General features: G+C 42.5%; 1 protein-coding gene across 1 annotated transcript; it reads left to right on the plus strand.

The window, feature by feature from the left end:
* Window positions 1-163: 163 nt before the first annotated feature.
* rab11fip1a (RAB11 family interacting protein 1 (class I) a) lies at window positions 164-23,807 on the plus strand. Its single transcript, XM_079516779.1, has 6 exons — window positions 164-917; window positions 11,828-12,261; window positions 12,371-13,367; window positions 16,810-19,980; window positions 20,317-20,422; window positions 21,302-23,807. Exons 1-6 carry the CDS (start codon window positions 568-570, stop codon window positions 21,497-21,499), a joined length of 5,256 nt encoding a protein of 1,751 aa, XP_079372905.1. The 5' UTR covers window positions 164-567; the 3' UTR covers window positions 21,500-23,807.
* The last annotated feature ends 337 nt before the right edge of the window (window positions 23,808-24,144 follow it).

Here is a 24,144-nt window from a genome sequence, read left to right on the forward strand (position 1 = left end):
CATCTGTGATTGATGTGGAACAGTGGAAGGTTAACGGGCCATGATTGTGCAACACCATACAACCGCTATCCAATCGTGGGTGGACGTCAAGTTATTGCCAGGAATGTTAGCCAATCGCATCAGATGTAGAGCATGGGGCGGGAATGATGTTGGGGAAGTAAATTGTTCCTCATTTCTACACAGTGGGGTTGGAAAATAGAAAAATAAACAGCGTTTTGTATGATGATATGTCAAAATGGCGTTTTGCCGTAATTATATATTGATTCCGCTACACTGGTTAGTTAGTAGTAAGGTTGTCAGTTGTTGAGGGTGTGTTTGTTTGTTTCAGGGATAGTGTTATGAGAGAGGATGAGGGAGGAGCATCCTGACTCCTGAGCAGTTGTTGTAGTAACAAAACACGGCCGCTTCCTGGTCTGAAACAAGCTAGCCTAGGTAACGTTACAACCTCCACAGACGTGTTGAAGCTTGAAGATAAACGTCAAGAAGAAGGTTTAAGGACACACCATCCGAGCCAGGCGCCAGCTAGTCGGAGTAGTAATATTTGTCAAAGCTTAATTAGCTTTGACAATGTCTTTGTCCGACCAAAGCCAACAATGGTTTCCGACCAGTGTACAGGTAACGGTGCACCAAGCTAGGAATCTGCGTATCAAGGGGAAGAATGGAACCAACGATGCCTATGCCATATTCCAACTGGCCAAAGACAAGTTTTCTACCTCTGTTGCTGAAAAGTCCGTCGCGCCAGTATGGAAAGAAGAGGCGAATTTCGAACTTCCATTATTCCACCAAAACAATGCTGAGCGATGCACACTTAATATCATTGTGATGCATCGTGCCCATGTGGGGCTTGACAAGTTCCTGGGACAAGCTGTAATAAATTTACTGGATCTTCACGACAACAAATCTCGCAAAAAGACAGAGTGAGTAGTACTCTTCTCACAATAGGCTACCTGATGTAAAACGTTGGTAGTCCCAGCACCAACATGCAAACTTAACCGAGACATGTTTTCCTTATAGTGTTAGTAAATTCAAGGAAAGGACTAACACTAGTAACAACACGTAATGTTTGTTTTGTAAATGTGTTTGTAATGTTTTGTTTACGTTGCTTGTACTGGAACAGTTCCAGTAGAATAAAAGTGTAAACCATACCTAGATATATTTCAACTTTCAGTTGGTTAAGAAAGTTCCAAACTGCTTACTGCTATACTTTCCAATTCATTACTTATAATTCTTTTTTTTAAACACTTGTAATTATTATACAAATACAGCTTTTTCCCCCTTTTTTTTGGAGGGGGTACAGTATTCGTCATCTCTCATTTTTACCTTTCCATCATAGCGCCTACATGTTTGAAGAAACAAAGAATCTGATCCCTCAGGCTCGAACCTTTCTCTCCCCTTGACCTCCTTGGTTGAGAGTGGGATCTGACAGAGAAGTAGAGGTGTGAGAAACATAATCCAGCAGTGGTTGTCAAACTAGCTCTATTGTTGTTTTGTCTGAAGGCTGTGGCTGGACTTGTACCCAGGGTGGAACATTAATACCACTCATTACAGCGATCAAAATGGCACCTCTGTGTCAAATGACCAACTGTCATTTGGTGTTGTATATAGGCTAGCCAGACTAAATTGTGATTGCTTGGAAGAAAAGGAAAAACAAAGTGGTTCGTGAATCTGAGTATAAATAAGCCTGTGGCCAGTAGATATCGTTTGCATATTTCTTGCCAAGTGATACACACCTTTTAAAATGTGTTTACTAAAAAGTTATTTTTTCTACTTGTTTAATTGCTCAACATATCAAATTGAAATAACAGGAACATTTAGACCGGTCTTTTTGTAGTTTATTTAACCTAGCTCTTGTTTCTTGCTGTAGGTTGGATATTGCTTCTTGCATGAAGTAGTCTAGTATTACTTTATTATAATTAATGCATATTCCCCTTTGCCTCAGTAAAGTGTCAGTTATCTACTGGCAGAATATTTTATTACAGCACAGGTCAGGACACAACATCTGCTAAGATGATTAAAATTCCCAGAAAAGCACAATGGCTGGCTTGTTTATATTGTTTTGTTTTTTTTCATTAACAACATTTGGTGACATACAAATATACAGTACTATGCAAAAGAAAGGCTTTTGATTTTAAGAGTCAGTTCTTGGGACGTTCTGATTTGGAAACTTAAAGTAAAAACAATGTTCTTTTTCTGCAGTTCACAGAGATTGTAACATACTATTGCAATTAATTTGACAAGCACAATACTATAGATGTGTGGAAAGCAGACATGTACGTAATAACTTGAGGCTTCTCATTGATGGCAGCTACAAAGATTACAACACATTAACTATTTCCAATAGAGTAATGTCCTTCCACTTTTTTCACGTTATTACAAATCACTCTATTTTAGAGTTAGTATTCGTAGCTAAGATGCTTTGAGATGTATTTTCAAAGAAACGTATGACTAAGAAAAGTAGTTATTAGAATTTAGTCTCCAAGTTGACTGAAAATCAAGGCTGTTGAAACCACACTAAACAATTTACAAAATAGTAAATACACATATCCACAGTATTTATATTTTATCACATGAAACGGGCTACAAAATAAAGACGGCCTAAACCCTAAATCATATGGTCCTGGGCCACAAGTCCCTCGCTCCCGCTAACCTTATCTCTCACATGTACCTTATCTCTCTTGATAGGGAAAAAACAGATACTATGGTCCTGGTTGGAAAACAATCGGAATACTTTGGGTCACTTCCTCCTCCTCTGCTTCTCTGTTTGCTATAGTAGACCTCCATTGCTCATAGCATTACCTTTCCATTCCTTCCACTGGAATTCCACTTAATAAGGCAGTGTGAATCCATCTCGACCATTGCTAGGTTGGATGGGTTATATAAGTTTGTCAGATCTTTTTCCCACAGAGCTGACATGATGCGTGTCACCCATTTGTTTCTCTAGTTGCTACAGTGTTTTCAGTAAGCTCACACACCCAAGTTTGTTTCATGACTCAGGACTCAGAAGGTCATCCACTTAGATGAGGTGGTGTAGTGTCATGGACATGGACATGACACTTCAATGACGTACTGTAGCATGGGTGTGTAGACTCTTATGTAATGTGGGGAGTTTTCTCACTGACTGACATCTGAAAAGAATGAAGCAGTCGTTAATGTGGGGAGTTGAGCTACTTTTAAACCCTTCCCACAATGGCTTCTTATGTTTGACGTCGAGTTGGGCAATTAACCAAAAACAAACAAACAAAAATAAATAATCATGATATTGATTTGAAGTAATAACGCCCAGCCAGGCCAGCCCTAGTTTGACACCACAGTGAAAAAAACAAACGAGAATGACACACGTATCATTAACAGTCAGCCAGGTGAAACAAGCGTTCTCCGTTGTGCATCTGTCCCCCTTTTCTGCGGCGTTACAGACTCTGGGTTGAGACCAGAGTTTTTTTTTATCTTAATTTTATCCCACAATTTTGCAACCCATTTTTTCACCCAGTGTCAATTATCTAATATCTAATCTAATCCTGGGCGGTACACGTCCTCTGCCAACCTGGGGGGGCAGTGGACTGACCTCATGCTTCCTTCTATGCACGAGGAGTTCAAGCTGCTTCTTTTCACCTGACGTGGGGGAGTTTCCCCGGCCGTACGTAGCGTGTGGAAGGAACACGTTATTCCAACCCGTTCCTTTCCCCTCCATCAGGCTGGCCAGGGGGAGGTAGTTTAGACCCCGTTTACACAGAGACGTTTCAAAAGATATCACTGAGTCGGTGTCAACGTTTACCGTATACACTTAATCGAATCAATTAAAAATCTGTCTACACTACAACAACCAAAACGGCACAAGGCCCTGAATGCGCCTGTAGTATATATGGCCAGACTGTAGGTGGTGCTGTAGCACTAGCTGGCACAAAGCCCCAAAAAGAGAGAAGTAGACATGATGCCAGTGTTGCCATGTCTGTTTATTATAAGCGACGTTGGGCTTCTTTTTTGGCTTGTTAAGTGTAGTTGATTATTTGGTCTTTTTTTCCTATGATTTTATTTTATTTTATTTAGCACATTATAAAAACTAAATAATGAAACATACAAAAATACAGAAAAGTGCCTGGATGAGGCAAGTAGCCCAATGTGCTACCTATAGAGGCTACAAGATAGTAGCCTGGCTAATAAGCCAGACCGAATCAGCCGTTGGCAAAAAGAAAATTGCCTGCCGGTGGATTACGGTCTGGAGAGGCTCAATTGTACGCCCATTTCCTACACCAGAGAACTGGTGTGGCCAATCGGGACACGGTATGCAATATGGGCAGGCTTTGGTACACTGACGTTCAATGCTTGAGACCTTTGACTGACAGTAGCTCTGACCAATTGCGTCAAAGAGAAAATGTTTGAACCCGCCCCCCCGGGAAACAAGATCCATACACAGCATCTCCAGACTCAAATACCACACGACAGTGTGATTTGAGTCTGGCTTATTAGCCAGGCTAACAAGATAGACTACAATAAAACATTTAGGACATGATTGTATAGATTTTCCTAAATACATGATTGGACTATATAAAAATACAACAAAAGTATTCTAATTAAAAAATATAACACAGAAAAGAGATAATAAAAAAATATATTTATTGTCATCTGGTCAATCAGAAATTCGTTTGTTGTTCTGTTTAAAAAATATTCCACATTTGTCACTTTGTTTTCCATGATATATATTTTTAAATATCAGATCAACAAGCTCACAACGCGTCGCATCACGAAGCAAACTTGTAGAACTGCTATTCTCAAATAAGCTGGTCGCTTTTGGGGTTGTTTTCATAGACCTGGTTGCTTATTTCTCTCACACAATCTGGCAACACTGCAACCGCTCCGATGTAAACAAAAACAGACAGGAGAATGCTATTCCCATGTCCACTTGTTGCCAACGGTGGTGGTGTGTAGGAGCAGTACATTTTGCTGTAAAAGCCCTAACTATTTTCTGCAGGACAAATGCAACGCTGGGTGCTGCCATCTTTGTTTATTATTGTTCGGGGGTCGCGCATGCGTCTTAAAACACATGTGGGCTCTTGCGTCATCGGTTCAGGAAATATGCGGATTCGGACGTCCACACAGTGGCGCAAAAGTAACGGTTTCATATTTATCCACTCTGGGACCCGGTTTAAAAAATGAACGGATTCATTCAACGTTTTGGTCGGCAGTGTGTAGATGAAAGGGCAAAACGATAAAGTTATTACAATTTAGGCATTTAGCAGACGCTCTTAATCCAGAGTGATTTACATTAAGCAATAACAAAAGCATGGCATACATCACATATATAAAAAGTAGTTATCATGAATCATGCGTAAACTAAGAACGTAACAGTGGAGTATCTATGTAAACTATACATACTATACTATATAATATATTATACATGTGTACTATAAAGTGCTATGACTACATAAAATGCAATTCTAGAGCTGTCTATGTAACAAGCTATAAGTCTGTTTAAAATACTATCTAAGTCTACATAATGTGCTATCTAAGGGGCTAGGCTAGGGCAAGTGCTACGGGCCATGGTGGAGTCTGAAGAGGTGGGTTTTCAGACTACGGCGGAAGATTGGGAGTGAGGCTGCAGTTCTGACTGTGATGGGAAGTGCATTCCATGGTTTTGGAGCCAGAAGGGAGAAGAGTTTGGGATGTGTGGAGCGTTGTCCCGGCGTATGTTATGTGGTTTGACTGCGGATCGTCTCTGTGTAAACACCCTCTTAGAGACCAGGATTACTGCATGTTTTTTTAGGGTACCTACCCCAGCGGGTATCGAGCCCAGGACCTTCTAGCTGTGAGGCAACAGCACTACCGACTGTGCCACCGTGCCCCCTTGAGACAATAGAGTTATAATATATCTAGAGAGTGGATGAGGAGCGACAGGCCCGCCCCCTCTATTCACTTCAATGGAAGTCTGGGGGCTTGGTTGAGACTTCCCCATGGCGTTTCAGAGTATGGGGTCAGACTCCCATTGGCTTAGGCAGCGTTTCGGAGTATGGGGTCAGACTCGGCCAGCCAAACATGACTAGGTTCTGCAAAAGGACTCATAAGGTCCTCATAGCCAACAGCAGCGATCATAAGCCAGGTTTCACCTGGCAAAAGAAATCAGTTTACATCATGTTACCTATTGTAAAATATCAGTGCCTGAGTATATAACAAATTCATTTTAAACACAAACACCATATACATTCTTGCTGTTACAGCAAGTACCTGAGTAGATGAGTTGCATTGAGTTCTTCTTGGGTTGTACCATAGGCTATTCATTGTAAAGTAAGTTGTTACTGATATCCCTCAGGATAAAGTTGAATGAGCTAGTGATAGTTTTATCATAACCTCAGGCAGTGTGTTCTCTGTGTTGCTCATCCAAGGGCAGCCTTTCTTCAGACCTAGAACTACCACACATGTTTATTGTACTCTGGTATCTGTAATCTTATCTAGTGTTTACTCAGTAAGGTTGTTCAGGTTTTTATGACATTCCTTAGGTTCATTCCTTGCACTTACCATTCCTTAGTCATTCTCCTTCACTCACCTTGCTGTTGGCATAGCCTACTCCTTCCGACTACTCTAGGCCGCACATACAGGAAGGGTATTGGATGTTGCCTTTCCCCCCTGGAAGCAGGTGGTGTTGAATTACTACCATTTTTCACTGTTGTTCTGATACAGGGTCTGACACTGAAGACTAGGCTTTCCTGCTACAAGGGAGGCCCTTTGTCCTACTAACACAATGCAGCTGGGAATATTCACAATGAAATTAGGTTATACCACCACACATATTTCAGTTTGTCATAGAATAGTTGTCATGTAGTGTGATTCATGAAGTGCTCGCTCATGAGTTATTTCAATTTAAAGAATAATTCCTGCCCCCACCCCCATACTATATTTAGGCAGGTGTTCTTTTTTGTAATAAAGGGTAGTTTTTTTTTGAGTTTTTAGAGAACCAGCTGTATCTAATGGATGACAGGTTAAGGACCCCTTAGCTGAGAGAAACAAAGTAGGGGCTCCACTTACTACATAATGTATTCAATTGTGTTGCATAAAACAATCTTATTGTCTCCACCAGGCGGAAGGCATGGGGAGAGAGTATGTTTTGCACCCTGTCTGCGTGTCTGCCCGTCCGTCTGTAAACAGCTAATCTCTGGCACTGTTGGGTTGGTCGCAGACTGCACACATTCTCACTGGATGCCCCAGATGAACCTCTGCCCCTATTTCTTTTTGCATGGACCTGTTATAGCACCACCAGGAGGCCGATTTTTGCAAAACACATTTTTTCTACAGATTTTGTCCAAACATCATGCAAATCGGCAAACAGTCTCTATAACCATTAAACAAAACGGTTCCTTCCAATTTTTCATACTACATCCTGAATCCTGATTGGCTAAGATTGGCTTCCAAAGTCTGGAGGAGTGCTCCGTTTTGAACAAAATGCTTCAAATCATGAACACATCGTGATTTGTGTCATTTACGTGATGCAAGTTTGGAATGCATGCCCCCCCGGTTATGAAATGATTATGCCTGTTGTACCTGTTGTCAACTGGTGTACATTTGCTGTACCCGTTGTTGGAGTACAAAGTGTGGTACCTCTCCTGTCACCAGTAGGCCTACACCACACCACAATACTATTAACGTGCGGCAGTGCGTTGGCCTCCAAACGCACAACTTGCGTCTCCCCGGTGCTGCTCTTCCGCTCAACATCTGTGCGTGCTTGCTCGCTGGTTTGCAGATGGGCTAGTCGCGTCTCCTCCGTCTCGCTCTTCCAGGTGTCAACTGTGCATGCGGCATCTGTCCTGGTGTCCCCAGACACGCCACTTGTTGCATCTCTCCTGCCTTTGGGGCCGCATTTGCGTGCGGCAACGTCTCAAAATTGCGGGGGGAGGTGGAGGGATGTGTCCATTTCAATTAATTTCCTATATGGGAGTCGCATGACTTTCAGGTGTCAATGTGTCTCACGGCCCCCCTCCTCCCTTCACCACCTGAATCGGCAGAAAATTAATGTAACCGAAAGTTCCCCTCCGCTCGTGCCTCCCCAGTCTCTCATTCCTGCGCATCATCAGTGTGTGTGGCTTCAAGTGCCTTCACTTGCACATCCGGCAACTCTGCTTCATGAGAAAATGTAAATTAGTTGTAAATGATAGAAAACCAGTGGGTTGAGAATCGGTTATTTAAGTCCTATTCTATATGAGCACAATATCTTTCACCATGTTGACCATGTTGACCTTATGGGTTACACATTCCTTTCTCGTTGATTTGAAAATTATCCAAATGCTGAATATTACTTACTATATTGAAATGCTATAGAGTAGTTTCAGACTAATTTACCTCTATAGCAATGCCTCACTCACTTACACTCACTACTTTTTTCATGGACATTAAGAAAAACGGGATGAACTAAGATTGTTTTAACTCAATTTTGTGGTTAATATTTTTTATTTAGACTTGACATTGTAAAGTTACTGGATGATCATTTTGACAGACAGACTTTACGCAATCAACTACGTAGGCATGTAACGATATATCGATATTAATCCCGACGATATGAATCGATTAAAAAAAAAAAAAAAAAAAAAAAAGGGCTAGTGAATTATGGTGTGTGTGATGTGAAATGTGAGCTTTAATCATATTCCATCATATTCAAGAAATGAGACTGAGGTGGTTTTTACACGAGAACGGTGTTCATAAGAAACGGCAAAATAAAGTTTTCCTGGGGTCCGTTTAGACGAGAAGGGTGTTTTCAGGAGGTGAAAACGCAACAAAGTGAAACCACCTCCCAGAGTGGAAATCTTTGAGAACGCCGTTTTATCCCTTCTCCGTGTAAACAGGCAAAACTGTGAATCCGCAAAACGTATGACATCATGGCTCACGTTGGCTCGCAGCGCATATATTCATTGATGCAGAGCCATATAATTATGATATAATGGAGTTCCTGAACAAGCCTCCCTCCTCGCCTACAAAGCGCTGCTCATCAGCGATGGTGAATGTAAAACCATGATGTAAATAAAATGCCTTAATTGTGATAGGTGGCAGCCGCGGCAGCAGCGTTTATGTAGCCTAATGTATTATAAAATATATAACCATCCCATGGCACGCTCTGCCTGCATGCTCTGGGCTGTCTGTCAGCCTGTCTGTCACCTCGCTGCCTTATAGAAAGCAGACAGCGAGCGACGGCCACAACCACGTTGTGTTCTGATTTGTTATAGATTTGTAAGTAATGTTCTATTATTTTCTATACTAACTATTCTCCAACACATTTCCCAATGGAAATGGAGAAATATACGGTATTGTTTACTGTCGTGTCTCTTTAGTTTCTAGAGAGACTAAATGGTCACAGATCAATATTATTAAAAATCTTTTTTTTAACATCCAATATTCAGCTATAATGTAACATTATTGTTGAATAGCAAAACCTCGATAGGGTTGCGTGAAGGGGGAGCTGGCTCTTCTTCTTGTACGTAACGTGGGTGACTGGTCTATTTGGCAGCCCGTTACCGCCACCTAGCGATATTATAGCGTTTCCATAAAGTGTGCGTTCTCGTGTAAAGGGTCAATAAAAAATGAGAACGCAACAGGACTTTGCCGTTTTATCTGGAGATGGTCGCTGTCTAAAAGAGGCCTGAGTCACTTTCAGTAGTAGAGCACTGTAGAGGGGAGCTGTCTGTGACTGTGCCCAGGTGATGGTCGTTGCTCATTAATACATCAAGGAAGGCAATTATGTTTCTGCACTGTCAAAAGTAATGCTACTTTTGCAATGTGTAGTTAAATACAAAATGTGAAAAAGGCTCGGGGGGGGGGGGGGGGGGGGGGGGGGGGATCAATTATATATCGTGAACGTCATATCGTGATACGAATCGTATCGTGAGTTGAGTGAATCATTACATGCCTACAACTACGTGATCGAACAAAAGTGTTTAGTAATGGAAGGAGGAAAGAAACGGGAGCAATCGTCGGTTCAGCGTCTTGCTCAAGGACACTTCGACACTAACTCTGGGGAAGCCCGGGATCAAACTCGGGGAACCTTCCAATCCCAGGCGGCTACTCTACCCCATAGCCCCTGCCACCCCCTATGTAAAAAACAGTGTCGTCATGCATTGATACAATATTAAGGAGGAAAATATGTAATATTGACTTTAGTGTGGTTTGTGACTTCATTGTCCATATTACAGAACGGAGCCTCTCATGTTAATCATTATGTTTCAAGGGGAAGTGCTTTTACCACTTTCCTTTGCTGATAGAACCAGTTCAGCAGGATCCACAAATGACAATTGTCTACTACCGCTGCAAACACAGCAGAGGCTAACTGCTATGTCCACCACTGTTAACTCTTTTATTTTCCTTTCACAATACACGATTTTGCATCCAAAACATTCTCTAGATAAGATAGCAAAATTTGAAAAGGGACAGACAAGTTCTTGATTTGTGGTTGTGAAGGCCTAGCACATAATCTGTCTGCTGTCTCAGTTAACCTAAGCCAGTAGTTGCTGTTTGACTTGGCAAGCTTTACTTTGGGTGGGAGATGAAGAATGTTTGAATTAGGCTCAGCCCGGCTTTCATTACATCTCTTAAACGGCCTCCTTGCATGTCTACAAGGGTTCTTGGAATGTTGGTTTACTCCCATGCATGTTTCCTGGCTGTTTTCCCCTGCAGATTCCGTCTGGATTTTTGTCTCATGATGACACTAAAATGAATGCTGTCAGCAATGACCTCCACATGAACCACACGCAACAGTGTCTGATCAGTGCCAGGCAAAGAACACTGCATCCTAGTGTGTCTTCATCCACTGTCAAAATATACCCAACCCAGAGCACCTACCAGATTATTACCACTCTTACAAATTGTTCCAATCTGTCTTTGTGCCCTCTGTTCGAGTACAGTGTGGTCCTCCTATGATGTCATCAAAGAGGAATCCACACAAAGACCTTTACTTTCTGCCTATCAGGTAGAAGGCTGCTGAATCATGTTTGGGGAACAAAAGAGTTCACAAAACGGAAGGCTTGCTAAATGGGACACACCCACAGTACCACAACAACTAATAATAGCAAGGCTTTAATCACAAGCTGTGGGTGTATGTGTGCGTGCGTGCGCACATGCGCTAATTGCTTGTTTTGTTGTACTTATGACAAGGGCTCTGAAGTACAGTATGCTCCTACTTTTCTCCTGCACAGTACTGATTGTGCTTGACAGGGAGGATAAGAGGGTGGAGCATTTAACAAAGCTCTAATTGTGACCCCTTTTTTTAGGTTGATTCTCCCAGTGGGCACTAGAAAGGCCTGCACACAAAAATCCCATGAGGGTGTAACATGCAGAGTTAAAGCACTCAGAATTTTGCTGCATGTTTTTCACACACACACACACACACACACACACATGCACGCGCACAAACACAAAGAGGCAAAAGGCAAAAGTTTGCTATTATTGCCTATTTAGTATTTATGTGTACTGTACATAGTAAACTGCAATTATAGTAAGTTATGATAGGATATGGAATTCCCAATAACCTATTGTGTTTTCACTCAAATAAAAAATGGTTTTGATTGAATATTTATTTAGACAGAAATGTAAACGGCACAAGGTAATATTTGAGCTAAAAGGATGACACAAAGTTATGGGAACTTGTTCCCATTGTGGTCCTATGTATTCAATTCATCAACATGGCATTCAAAAAAATCAACAAATATAAAACACATTACTGATATATGTATGTATGCATGCTGTTTGTATTGTTTGCTTATTCATAAATCAAAGACCCATTAGTACTGATTTGAGATTTTATAATCTTATGATTATCTTCAACATCATGTTCTCTCTCTTTGCCTTTGTCATTTTATAGCTGGTACAAGCTGGTGGACAAGACGGGCAAGGAGGACAAGGCGCGAGGCGAGGTCCTACTAGACATCCAGTTTATGAGGAACAACATGTCAGCTAGCATGTTTGACCTTTCCATGCAGGACAAGCCTCGCTCTCGCATCTCCAAGCTGAAGGACAAAGTCAGAGGGAAGAAAAAGGATGGCTTCTCAGACTCTGCCTCTGCCATCGTTCCCTCTGTCAGCCAAGTCCTCACAGACAGCGAGGGAGAACCTGACGCCCAGTCACTCAATCAGTCTCCAGCGGTCAAGAAGAAATCTAAACTGAAAACCCTCTTTGTTCCCAAATCAAACCTACAACGCAACATCTCACAGTCCATGTCGACTCTGGGTACTCTCCCTGAGAAGAACTCTCTGAGTGGAAGCCGTTCCTCAGGCCTCAACATGGACTCTCCAGAAGGTAACTATCCCGTGTTTCTTCCTGCTCTGCTTGAACTATGCAAGGTTATGCAATGGTGTTTGATGTGTAAACAATAACATCATATTTCACTGTCTTCTCTATCCCACAGTTAAAAAGAAATTCAAATTCCTAGGCCACAAGCGCGGAGGCAGCACAGACAGCAAAGACAGCAAAGGCCCGTTCTCTTTCCTGGGTCGGTCCAAACACGGCTCCAATGACAACAACCTGTGCATCAATGGCAGCCATGTGTATGCAGAGGAAGCTGAGCCCCAGAGCGGGTCCACCCTTAGCCTGAACAGCTCGGGCCAGGGCTCTGTGGAGGACGTACGCAGCCGCAGGCACGGCTCAGACGTCTCTGCAGACTCACTCAAGGCCCTCTCTATCCCCGCCTACCAGCCAGATGAGGCTGCAGGCAGAGCTGCACTGGAGCAACGGCGCCATCAGGAGGAGGAGGAGGAGAACGCGAGAAGGAGGCAGGCAGAAGAGAGACGCAGGGCAGAGGCCAAGAGGCTGGAGGAGGACGAGAGATCCAGGGCAGAGGCCATGATGAGTCTGCAGGAGGAAGAGGAGCGCAAATACCAGGAAGAGCAGGAGAGACGTAGATGCTTCATGGAGGATGAGGCGAGGAGGAAGAAGTTGAAGGAAGAAGAGGAAGAGAGGAGGAGAAAACAACAACAGCAACAAGAAGAAGAAGAAGAATGCAAGAGGTTGGAGGCAACAGAGAGTCAGAGGCTTGAAGAGCAGTGGAGGAGGCAGCAGGAGGAGGCGCACAGAGCAGAGGAGAAGAAGCGTCAGGAAGAGGCCTCTATGAGCGAGAGGCTCTCGTCTTTGTTTGGTATGATCAGAAAGAAGGAGGAGGTGCAGCAACCGAGCGTCACTCAAGAGGAGGCACCTAAACCTGCTCCCCGAATTCTTACTCGAGATTTGGACATCCAGACCTCACACCACTCCACTAACCCCTTTGAGGAGATCCCCCTCACCCCAGACCCTCTGAACCCCTTTGATGGACCACCATCGGATCAGCCAAAACCTGTCCGCAACCCACAAACCCCTTCTGCTATGGTTTTCCTCAACCGTGCAACGAAAGTGTCTGCGGTCAAGCCCAGGTACGGTTCTCTATTCCTTCTTTACTTTTTTGAACTAAGCTAATTATAAAAGCATCCCCTTAATACACAGCTCCATAATTGCTTTTTTACCATTTGGGTAATGTCCAGATGTTGACTGTGGGGGTGCTGTTTTCTACTTAGAGTGCTACAAAACCACTTAAAAACCCTATAGTTGACCGGAGATCCCCCAGGGGTCCCGCTCCTTTTTCCCTTGACACCAAATATCTTTGCTGAAAATGGCCGATCTACAAACTCACGCTCATGCTATAATGAGTTGTGAGCTTGTAGATCAGCTATTTATTTTGCCAAATAGCTGATCATTATTTTTGCCAAATGTTCACCCCAGTATAGAGATGCTAGGGTATGTGTAATTGAATCACAATACCCTGGGACTTTTATTTAACAAAGTGTGTTTGCACAGTGCACACATACAATGCATTTGACTTTAAAGACAGCCAAGACAGAGATTGTGAACTTGTGGATCAACTATTTTTGAGAATTTCATTTTTATGTTTTGAAAATATTTTTAAATCTTCACCTATAATACAGTATATGCAGATGGAGCATTAAAAACCTTTTATAATCTTGTGACACCACACTGACAATCACTACTGATTTACATTTATGTTCCATAACTAGTGAACAACATATTCAAATATACTATACACTGCAGCCTAATGGCTCTTTTCATTACTAAACAAGAACCAAGTTAACCGTACCTTGCTCATGTAACATATTTCACATAACCTAACTTTGGCCTTGCTCATCAGGTTATAGTTACCCTGGGTTAAGCCATTTAGTCCTGAGCTCGATTCTACAAATGCCTTCTAAATCCTGACAGTTTTCTGAATAACCCATCTTTCTATGTCAGTCGTTCTCAAACATTTTCATTTCAAGGATCCCTAAGATTATATGTAATTGGCCGCCGACCCCCATCTGACAATATGTTGTTCCAGTGACCCCCCCAGAAGCAAAGCGATTTGAATTAAAAACGTTGGCTCTGAAAGAATATACCGGTATATTCAAAGATTTGCACTACATTTTCACGATTTTTCAAAAATAGCAGACCTACGAGCTTGTAGATCTGGTATTTTTCAATAGCTAAAGTATAACATACTGCTTAAAACACCAAAAGGGCTTCCCGCCCAAAATGGGTTAAGGGAACTCGGAACTGAAAATGAATTCACATAATAGTTTTTTTCTACAAGCTCACAATACGTCACGATATATATATATATTTACTATGCATGATATACTGTATATAGTTTTTGTTTTCATGATGTAACTCCTCCAGGTGTGGCTCTGGTTATAATGTAAACAAAAATAAACGTTACAGTACTTCACTGGTCTTACAGGTTATGAAAGGTTCTGGGTTCTGGCATGTAGTAATGTCCTTTTATGATAGGATGTTGTTAACATAAGACATGATTCCACAGTGTCCTGAAGTTTCTGTGATCACTGATCAGTGATCAGCCTACCTCAGTTACTATTATTGTTGCACTTATTAACGTTCATAATGCCAGATTTCTGCTTGTTGAATCAAATCTCTTGAGGTGAAACGAGCACATAGGCTAATTTCACATACATTCAGTAACTTTCTGTCCTCTTTGTTCACCTTGACTTAACTCTGTGACGATCTTGGATTACTACTAGAATCTTACCTCAAATGGTTGTCGGACCTGCTTGGCCTGTTGATTGGTTTCTGTTGTGGGCTGGCGTGTGGGAGTGTCTCACTCTGTCATCTGTTTGCATGGATGGTATGGTGTGGAACAGGTTGTAGAATGACATGAGCAAGCTACAAACCAGCATGTGACTGTTTTGGACTGCTTGGTATTTGTTTGGTATTTGTTTTGGTCCATTTTTATATCTGGCTTATAATGGTGAGTGACTCACGTCTTACATTTTCAAATTGATTTAGCTACTTTCATGGAGGTTACTATAGTCCTTTATTTTGACATATTTGTGCAGCTTGCTTCATAATGTTTTGCTTAGTCCAAGGCTGGTGTTGAATATCTGGGTTACTTGTTAAAAACTAATTAGAGCTCCTGTATGTTTAAAAAAATGTAAACTGCTTTCAGGCTCAACTAGTACAGTAAAACCAGGAAACAGTTGGTTTTCATTGTTCTGTTCATAGTATTAGTTTCTTAATACTATGCTCTGTTAGCTATTCCATAAATAAATTGCAGTGTTCATGGTAAACTTTTGAAATGAAGATGTGGGCAGGTCAAGTTCATGTTTAATTAATAGGAAATCCACCCTAAAGCAGACATCACAGTAGTACTTCCTTTGATCTTAGAGTTTCTATATTAATCATTATAAATGGCCTCAACCACAAGAGGAGAGAAGCATCACGACATTTGTTGTTGTGAAGATGAGATAGACATTTTGCCGTTAAATTGGCACTAAGGTTTTTGCAGTGTAGCCACATTATATGGCAATTATTATTCCATATCAGGATTTGTGAAAAAAAAGAAAGGGAAAAAATAGTCTTAATGGTACTTTCACACTAGCATCTAGTGGTGATTAAAGTGGCCAGCTAGAGTGCAACGCAGTGTCGGTCACCCTTTGAAGTGTTGCTCAAGCCACACTATCGGCTATATCTTCGCCCTTATCCTTTATCCCTAAACTAATTTGCAATTTTTTACTATTTAAAAAAAACTTTTTTTAAATAGTTCAAATAGCTCACAATGTCTCGATGTAGATCGACTAGTTGAACTATTTTAAAAGGTTTTTTAAAATCAGTAGTTCTTAAACCTTTTCATTTCAAGGACTCCCAAATTAAGTTAATTAATTGGCTGTGGAGCCCATTCTGAAAAGAATTTTCTAAATGCTTCAAAAATGCTTTTCCCAAAACAAATTCAAGAAGCTCACAACGCATAGTGGTTTCTCTTCAATTTACAGAATAGAGCAGGAATTGTGAAGAGAGACAAGGGAGTGGAAAAAAGGTGAAACAAACAAATATGATTGCTTCACTGCATCATTGGAGTAGCCTGGCGGGGCCAGACTCATAGCAAGGATTCACTGACACTTCCTCCACATATGAGGAAGCGTCAGTGAATCCTCGCTATGAGTCTGGCCCCGCCAGGCTATCATTGGAGTCCTGCAAAAATCACTGGCTTCCATTGAAGGACTTGGTTGCAGCTAGTGTAAACACAACATAAAGCTCATCCACAGTCTCCAGTTTGTTTTCTTTTAATGATGTTACAGATCACTGCTGAAGTACTCTGATTTCTAGCTCTGAGAAAATGTTTTAAATTTGATTTAAAAGTGTGTTCAGTTTTAGGGTGGATTTTTGCTTATTTGGATATTGAATGAAATACTGTTGTTTACTCATATACCTGAGAGATGATGGATTGTAGGGTGGGGGTGGACAGGTTCGCAGATTTAGCGACCATTTGATGGTCACACTGACCTTCAGGCTTTTGTTTTCACTCCTTGGCAGATTGGCTGAATCTCTGAAGCCCGAACCCTCTGACTCTCAATCTCATAGTCAGCAGTGTCCTTCCCCAACCACCTCCGAGTCTGAATCCACCCTCTCTAGTGTCTCATCCGTGTCCCCTGTTCTGTTCCACAACCTCCATTCATCCCTGGCTCCCCCTAAACCAAGAAAAAGCTCATCTGAATCCACACATAGCAGCATTGAGTATCTATCATCTGTAGGATCCTCCCCCACAATGTCTGAGACGAAGCGAAAGGCCCTACATCCACCCGCACATGGTGTCCACTCTGGAATAGCCCCACAGATGGTGCCACTGCCACCTTCAAGGAGTACCTCAAGGGCTCACCATATCCCTATTAGAGAGATTGAGAACCCTGGTTATGATGAGCAAGATGGATCACAAAATGGAAAAATGCCATCGCTTCCACTTCCGGACTACGAAACCTTGTTCCCGCAGAAGAGGCATGGAGTACATGGCTTTACTAGATGGGATCACATCATCGCAGAGGTGAATCAGAAATCTAGGGATAGTGAGGAGATGAGTGTTGATGACCCCTGCACACATCAGCACATAAAGATTCAGGAGGCTAAACCCCTGGCCATGCAAGAGAGGCCTGCAGTCAGCCATCAGCACATACAGATTCAGGAGGCCAAACCGCCAGCCATGCAGGAGAGGCCTGCAGTCAGCCATCAGCACATAAAGATTCAGGAGGCCAAACCGCCAGCCATGGAAGAGAGGTCTGCAGTCAGCCATCAGCACATAAAGATTCAGGAGGCCAAACCCCCGGCCATGCAGGAGAGGTCTGCAGTCAGCCATCAGCACATTCAGCTTCAGGAGGCCAAACCGCCAGCCATGCAAGAGAGGTCTGCAGTCAGCCATCAGCACATAAAGATTCAGGAGGCCAAACCGCCAGCCATGCAAGAGAGGTCTGCAGTCAGCCATCAGCACATAAAGATTCAGGAGGCCAAACCCCCAGCCATGGAAGAGAGGTCTGCAGTCAGCCATCAGCACATAAAGATTCAGGAGGCTAAACCCCCGGCCATGCAAGAGAGGTCTGCAGTCAGCCATCAGCACATAAAGATTCAGGAGGCCAAACCGCCAGCCATGCAAGAGCGGTCTGCAGTCAGCCATCAGCACATAAAGATTCAGGAGGCTAAACCCCCGGCCATGCAGGAGAGGTCTGCAGTCGGCCATCAGCACATTCAGCTTCAGGAGGCTAAACCCCCGGCCATGCAAGAGAGGTCTGCAGTCAGCCATCAGCACATACAGCTTCAGGAGGCCAAACCTATATCGACGAAAAAGTTAGCGGCCCCTGCTCCTCCAAAACCAGTAGCCACAACAACACCAAGACAGGTAGTAGACTCTAGCCAGAAACAAAACCGGGGCATTGTACCATCTGTAGAGAGGCCTGATATGTCTGCACTCCCTGATAGGTCTGCAGTCAGCCATCAGCACATACAGATTCAGGAGGCCAAACCGCCAGCCATGGAAGAGAGGTCTGCAGTCAGCCATCAGCACATAAAGCTTCAGGAGGCCAAACCCCCAGCCATGCAAGAGAGGTCTGCAGTCAGCCATCAGCACATAAAGATTCAGGAGGCTAAACCGCCAGCCATAAATGGTGCATTTTATCTAGCCATGCAAGAGAGGTCTGCAGTCAGCCATCAGCACATACAGATTCAGGAGGCCAAACCGCCAGCCATGCAAGAGAGGTCTGCAGTCAGCCATCAGCACATAAAGATTCAGGAGGCTAAACCCCCGGCCATGCAGGAGAGGTCTGCAGTCAGCCATCAGCACATTCAGCTTCAGGAGGCTAAACCCCCGGCCATGCAAGAGAGGTCTGCAGTCAGCCATCAGCACATTCAGCTTCAGGAGGCTAAACCCCTGGCCATGCAAGAGAGGTCTGCAGTCAGCCATCAGCACATACAGCTTCAGGAGGCCAAACCTATATCGACGAAAAAGTTAGCGGCCCCTGCTCCTCCAAAACCAGTAGCCACAACAACACCAAGACAGGTAGTAGACTCTAGCCAGAAACAAAACCTGGGCATTGTACCATCTGTAGAGAGGCCTGATATGTCTGCACTCCCAGAGTCTCCCAGGGACACTTCAAGCAGAGATGCTCGTTCAGTCATGACCAAAGATGGGGTAAAGAAGGCACTCCATCCACCAGCTAAATTGACTGATAACAAATACGTTCTGCCCAGAGAGGTGCCAAGACCAGCTACCCAAACAAGCGGGGATAAACAAGTGCCAGCGGAAGACCAAAATGAAGTGCCAATAATCAGTACCAGAGAAACGCCTACAGCCAAACCCAGGCAAAAAGTTGTTGTTGGCAAAGAACCAGTGAAGCAGCCAGATCATCATGTGACACCAGTGGCATCTTCCAACACTTCCAACACCCAAATGTTATCCCACCCAGCTGTGAATGACACAGACAAGAAAATCAGTGACACATTTTCTCAGTCTGACCCATTCCCCAGCACTGACCTTCTTCCCAAAGACCCATGGGAACAGCTAGATCAAAACCCCAGTGTAGATGATATTTTCATTTGTGACGGAGACAAACGGCAGAAGCTCGAACACCAGGGACTGACATCTGAAGATCTTGATCAAATTTTTACAACTGATAGTCCTGCAGATCCTTTTTCTATATTTCATGGGAGTGACTGGACCACTGCCCAGGTGGAAAAGGATGTAGACCCAAATCAACACAGCTCCACTTTCCAAAGGCAGCATTCACTGACTAAAAAGAAAATACACCAGTTCCAGTCTCACTTGGTTAAAGACACAGGGATTCAACACAACCACACTCCTAAAGAGGAAATGGCTAATCAAAGCATCACAACTAAAGACGCCCCGACTTCCAGTCAATCTTTTACACGGCAACATCAAGGCAATGTTAGAATGCAGAATGAATTCTATGGTGGAGAAAGGGTGGAAACGCATTGTAGAGAGGATCCATTTGGACCAGGTCCTCTCACTGTGAACTCCTCTTCAACCATGCCCTCTCTGACTACCCCAGAGCCCTACCAGCTGGATGGGGAAGAGCCTACATCCCAGGCTGGAGGTTTACCTGGGGGAAAGACACTTTTGCGGGCCTGGGTCTCACCCTCTGAGTTTCAGCCTCACAGTGCACAAAATAGCAATGGAGGTGGGCTGAGCTCAACTCCACGCAGGTGAGATTGCACAGGCCAATAATGAAAAATGCAACTGACTTAGTATCTAAATTGTGAATGGCTTTTGTATTGTTTATTGTATTTGGTGGCAAACAAAGTCCTGAGGTTTACATGGTGTGTTGGTCTGCTTTGGAAGTCTTGTGGTTTCTCTCTGTTGATCAACTTGTGTTTTATTCAAATTATTCTGGTGCACACTGTGGGAAGGTAGTCCTTTTGGTAGACATTTGTTTCATCCTCCTTGTTGTTTCCTATATTATATAATCTTGCTATGTTCTTTCAAGTAAGCTCAGTTGTAGCATTCTTTTATTCTGTTGTGTGTATATAATGTCTTTCCAGACCTCATCCTGTGAAGCCCTTGAGCGCTGTAGAGAGTCTGCAGCCCATCAACACCCCTGCTGCGAGAGAAATAAAGATCCACGACAGCACAGTGGGGAAGATAAAGGTACAGTTCCTTGCAACAAAAGTCTGTTATTATGCATCAGGGGTGGATTTACTGTAGGCAAAGGCAGGCAACCTTACATGGCTACGTTTATGCCTCCCCTCCGACAAAGTTAATTATTAAATTATATCGCCTATAGGCCGCCGCCTAGCCGCTACTCAAGGCTGACAGATAGTGTATCAGACAGAAGAATACACAGCTATTCTCTCTGTGTAGGCTACTGTGTGTCTGGAGGGGTATTAAGTCTTTTCACACTCTGGTGTGAAACGTGTCTGCCAGGTGCCTGCATGGCATCCCCCCCATTCACAGAACCGGTTTTCACGTGACGACATATAAACACCACACACATGTCCCTTTGACATGGGGGGGTCAGATCAACATATGGAATGAATTCTGTACTGGCCATATATGGAGCGTCTCTTGAGTGTACAGGGTTTGATGAGGTCAGATCAACATATGGAATGTCAGAACAGGAAGGACGGGTGGGGTACCATCAACATATGGAATATCAGAACAGGTCAGCTCCATATATGGAGATCTAAGGGTTTGAGGTCAGATGTAGAGTTGCTGGCCGGCTCCATATATGCAGATCTAGGTGATGATCCAGTATTCTCCATGTATGGTTATCCAGGGTTAGACGAGGTCAGTGTCATGATCTTCAGTTCATATATGGAGATGGTCATATATGGTGGCATGACCATATAAAGGCTAAAATCATATTACACAGAGTTATATAATTTACACAATCGGTGTCGGGCCATAGTGAAAAAATTAGTCTTCGATAAAGATTTTACGTTTGAAAAGCCATTCTACGCTAGACCTATGTGTTCTTGTTGAAAAGGAAATTAATCCATGGACTAACCTTCCTTTGGTCCTCTTTAGGTGCCAGACTCAGTGGGACCTTACACACAGCTTACACAGGAAGAGCTGATCACCCTGGTGGTGAAGCAGCAGGCTGAGCTGTCAAAAAAGAACGCCAAGATCATGGAGCTGGAGGAGTACATAGACAACCTGTTGGTCCGTGTCATCGAAGAGAAGCCCAGTATCCTGCTGTCCCTCACTGATGGCAAACCAGCTTAGGGGAACAAGATGGGGCCAGAGTACTGTTTCTCAACGTCTGGTCCGGGGCCCTCCAGGGGCTCTTACAGGTTTGTAACTCTGAGTGTGTACAGATGGAACCCCTTTTTTTGAGTGGTGCAACCATAGGAGGCAGCCACTCCAATGCCCAGCTTTTATTTGTCCGTCCCTGGCTGTGTCCCTGTGTCCCTATGTTTAGGGTACCAACAGTTGCACCACTCACTTCAGACAGGTCTGTTTTGTTTTTTTTTTACTTTGGGACCTCAATCTGCACTGTATGATTCTCAGTGTTCATTTTAACTCGGTGTACACATTGTTTTACACAATTTGTACACTCTCAGAGTTACAGACCCTTAACGGTGCATTTGGGCACCTGGTAGTCCCCGGACCCAATGCTGAAAACCAGTGGGCTAGATAGAGTGAAACCAAATGTGTACTCCACTGGCCACTAGAAGCACCAGATGCAACGTGTTGGTAGCTTGAAAATCAGTTCTCTGTGGCAAGCAACACCTATACTACAGAGTATGAATTAGACTTAAGAGAGTTCACCTTAAGCACCAAGTGTCTTGTGTGCTTCTCTACTGCTGTCACTGATGCTTAGAAAACAAGTTACTATGAAGGTCTTACTTAATCAGAGCATAAAGCACTTTTTTTTGGTTCCCGTAGGGAGTCTGAATCAAATTGGTCCTTCTGAGAATGCTGGAAGATGTCTCTAAATGTAATTATTGATTAGTAATTGCTGCCCCATGTTTAGACGAGCAAAAAATAATTAGTCTAGCTGTTTTGACACTAAGGTACTGGAACAATGCAATTACTTGATTACATAGTCAACATTTTGGAAATATACAGTACTAGATGAACAGTGATTTATACTTTCTTAAAGACTTGTTACAGGGATTAGATGGAATTATTATTTGCCTTTTCTGCTGCTCTACACTGTGCTTTGTTTAAATTCTGTGGTGCCTACTGATGACCTGACCATATACAATAAGTGATATAGCTTTTCCAACATCTTGCAGCATTGTATGCAAGTTCTCAATGTCTTAAGTCAAATGTAGCCTGCATCTCCGGTAGTATTTTTTGAGAATATATTTGCAGTTAATTGTTTATTTAAATTGCTTGATATTCCTTGGTACTATAACTATTTTAAGTGCCGACCATAAACTATAACTGTATTACATACCTCATTAATTGAGTAAATATTAAGGTTTGGCCGTGGTACAAGTGCAGATACTTTAATCAAAGTTTCATGGCGCTCAATAATAATCATCCATCCATCTTGTTATTTGTTGTTTTCCGGGTTGAAACTTTCAAAAGTTTAGATAATCAAAACATGTCTCTTTTCTCTCATTTACCTCAGTCAGATGTAACTGGTACTTTTAAGTCCTTAAACATGTGCCTAGTTTGCTTAAAAAAATACAACCAGCAATAAATAAAAGTAGCCCTCTAATTATTATTTTATGTATTGTATTTTTGGCAGTGAGTAAGATGTGATACTATTGTTTGGAGATGAAAAGAGACATTCATTCATGTGTCTATCTCCAGTCCACTACGTAAACTTAATCCCTTTGAGCACAATCTTTATACTATATATTTATGCAACTCTAAGCGCACATAGTACATGAGATATTTATGCAAGTTTGAGTAGAAGTAGTAGTACAGAATCAATAAACTATCATCATAAACTATCTTCCAATATAAAAATTGTGCATTATAAATGTGTTTGTGGTGTTATGTAAGGTGAAGTACCACAAGTGTGTTGAAGCTTTGTCATTAGAGGAACAGACTTGGATGTTTGACAATGACAATTCTGTAGCCTTATGATGTGTGAAAATCCCAGCCAAGCCAATGAATGTAATCTTACTAACTACACCAATGAATGGGTCCTGAGACTAAAGCTTAATTTAAATTCTTCATGTGACTGTTAGTTTCAACTGAAAGGGGTTTGTTTTTCCGTTAATGTTCCTATTTCCCGAATACTTGTTGAAAGTGTTTTTTGACAAAGTATATTAAGCTTTAACCTGAGCCTAAGCCTTGTGTTCTGTCATGTAAGGTCATAGCAATAATTACAGTTAGGTAAATCTATACAATATACTGTACTGTGCCTTCTAAAATGTAATTCCATAGTTTCTATGACAATACATCTGATCCACTGCAGGCTACTCTACTGTTCTCCTTTTTATTGAAGGGAGAGCTCAAAGAATACACTGAATGCATGCTGTTTGTCTGAACTAAAATCCTGTACAAAACGAGTACTGCTGTGCATGGTATCTTTTTAATGGAAATAAATGATCATGAATTGAAATTAAAACATGAATTGCTTCCAATTATTTGTGTATGCTATTCGGTTAGTTTCCAGAAGAGTGCTACATGTAGTTCTAACTTCTAACCAGAATTTACCATAGGGGTTTAGATTTATGTTTAATATAAGCCAGTTGTTTAACATTTTGTTTTTATAACTGAAATTACATCCATTAATAGCTTGCCTGTGAAGCCATTAATTGCCTGTGTCTTTTCAAGTCATAAAATGTGTGCATGGATGGAGATATTGTCTTGTTGATTCATGTTCATGCACTTTGAGGCCTGTCACAATTATTATTTGGTTAAAAAAGTAAACAGGAACTTGGAACCCTGGAAATTTGGGCCCT

This window comes from Electrona antarctica (assembly GCF_951216825.1).
Source record: "Electrona antarctica genome assembly, chromosome: 12".
NCBI lineage: Eukaryota > Metazoa > Chordata > Actinopteri > Myctophiformes > Myctophidae > Electrona > Electrona antarctica.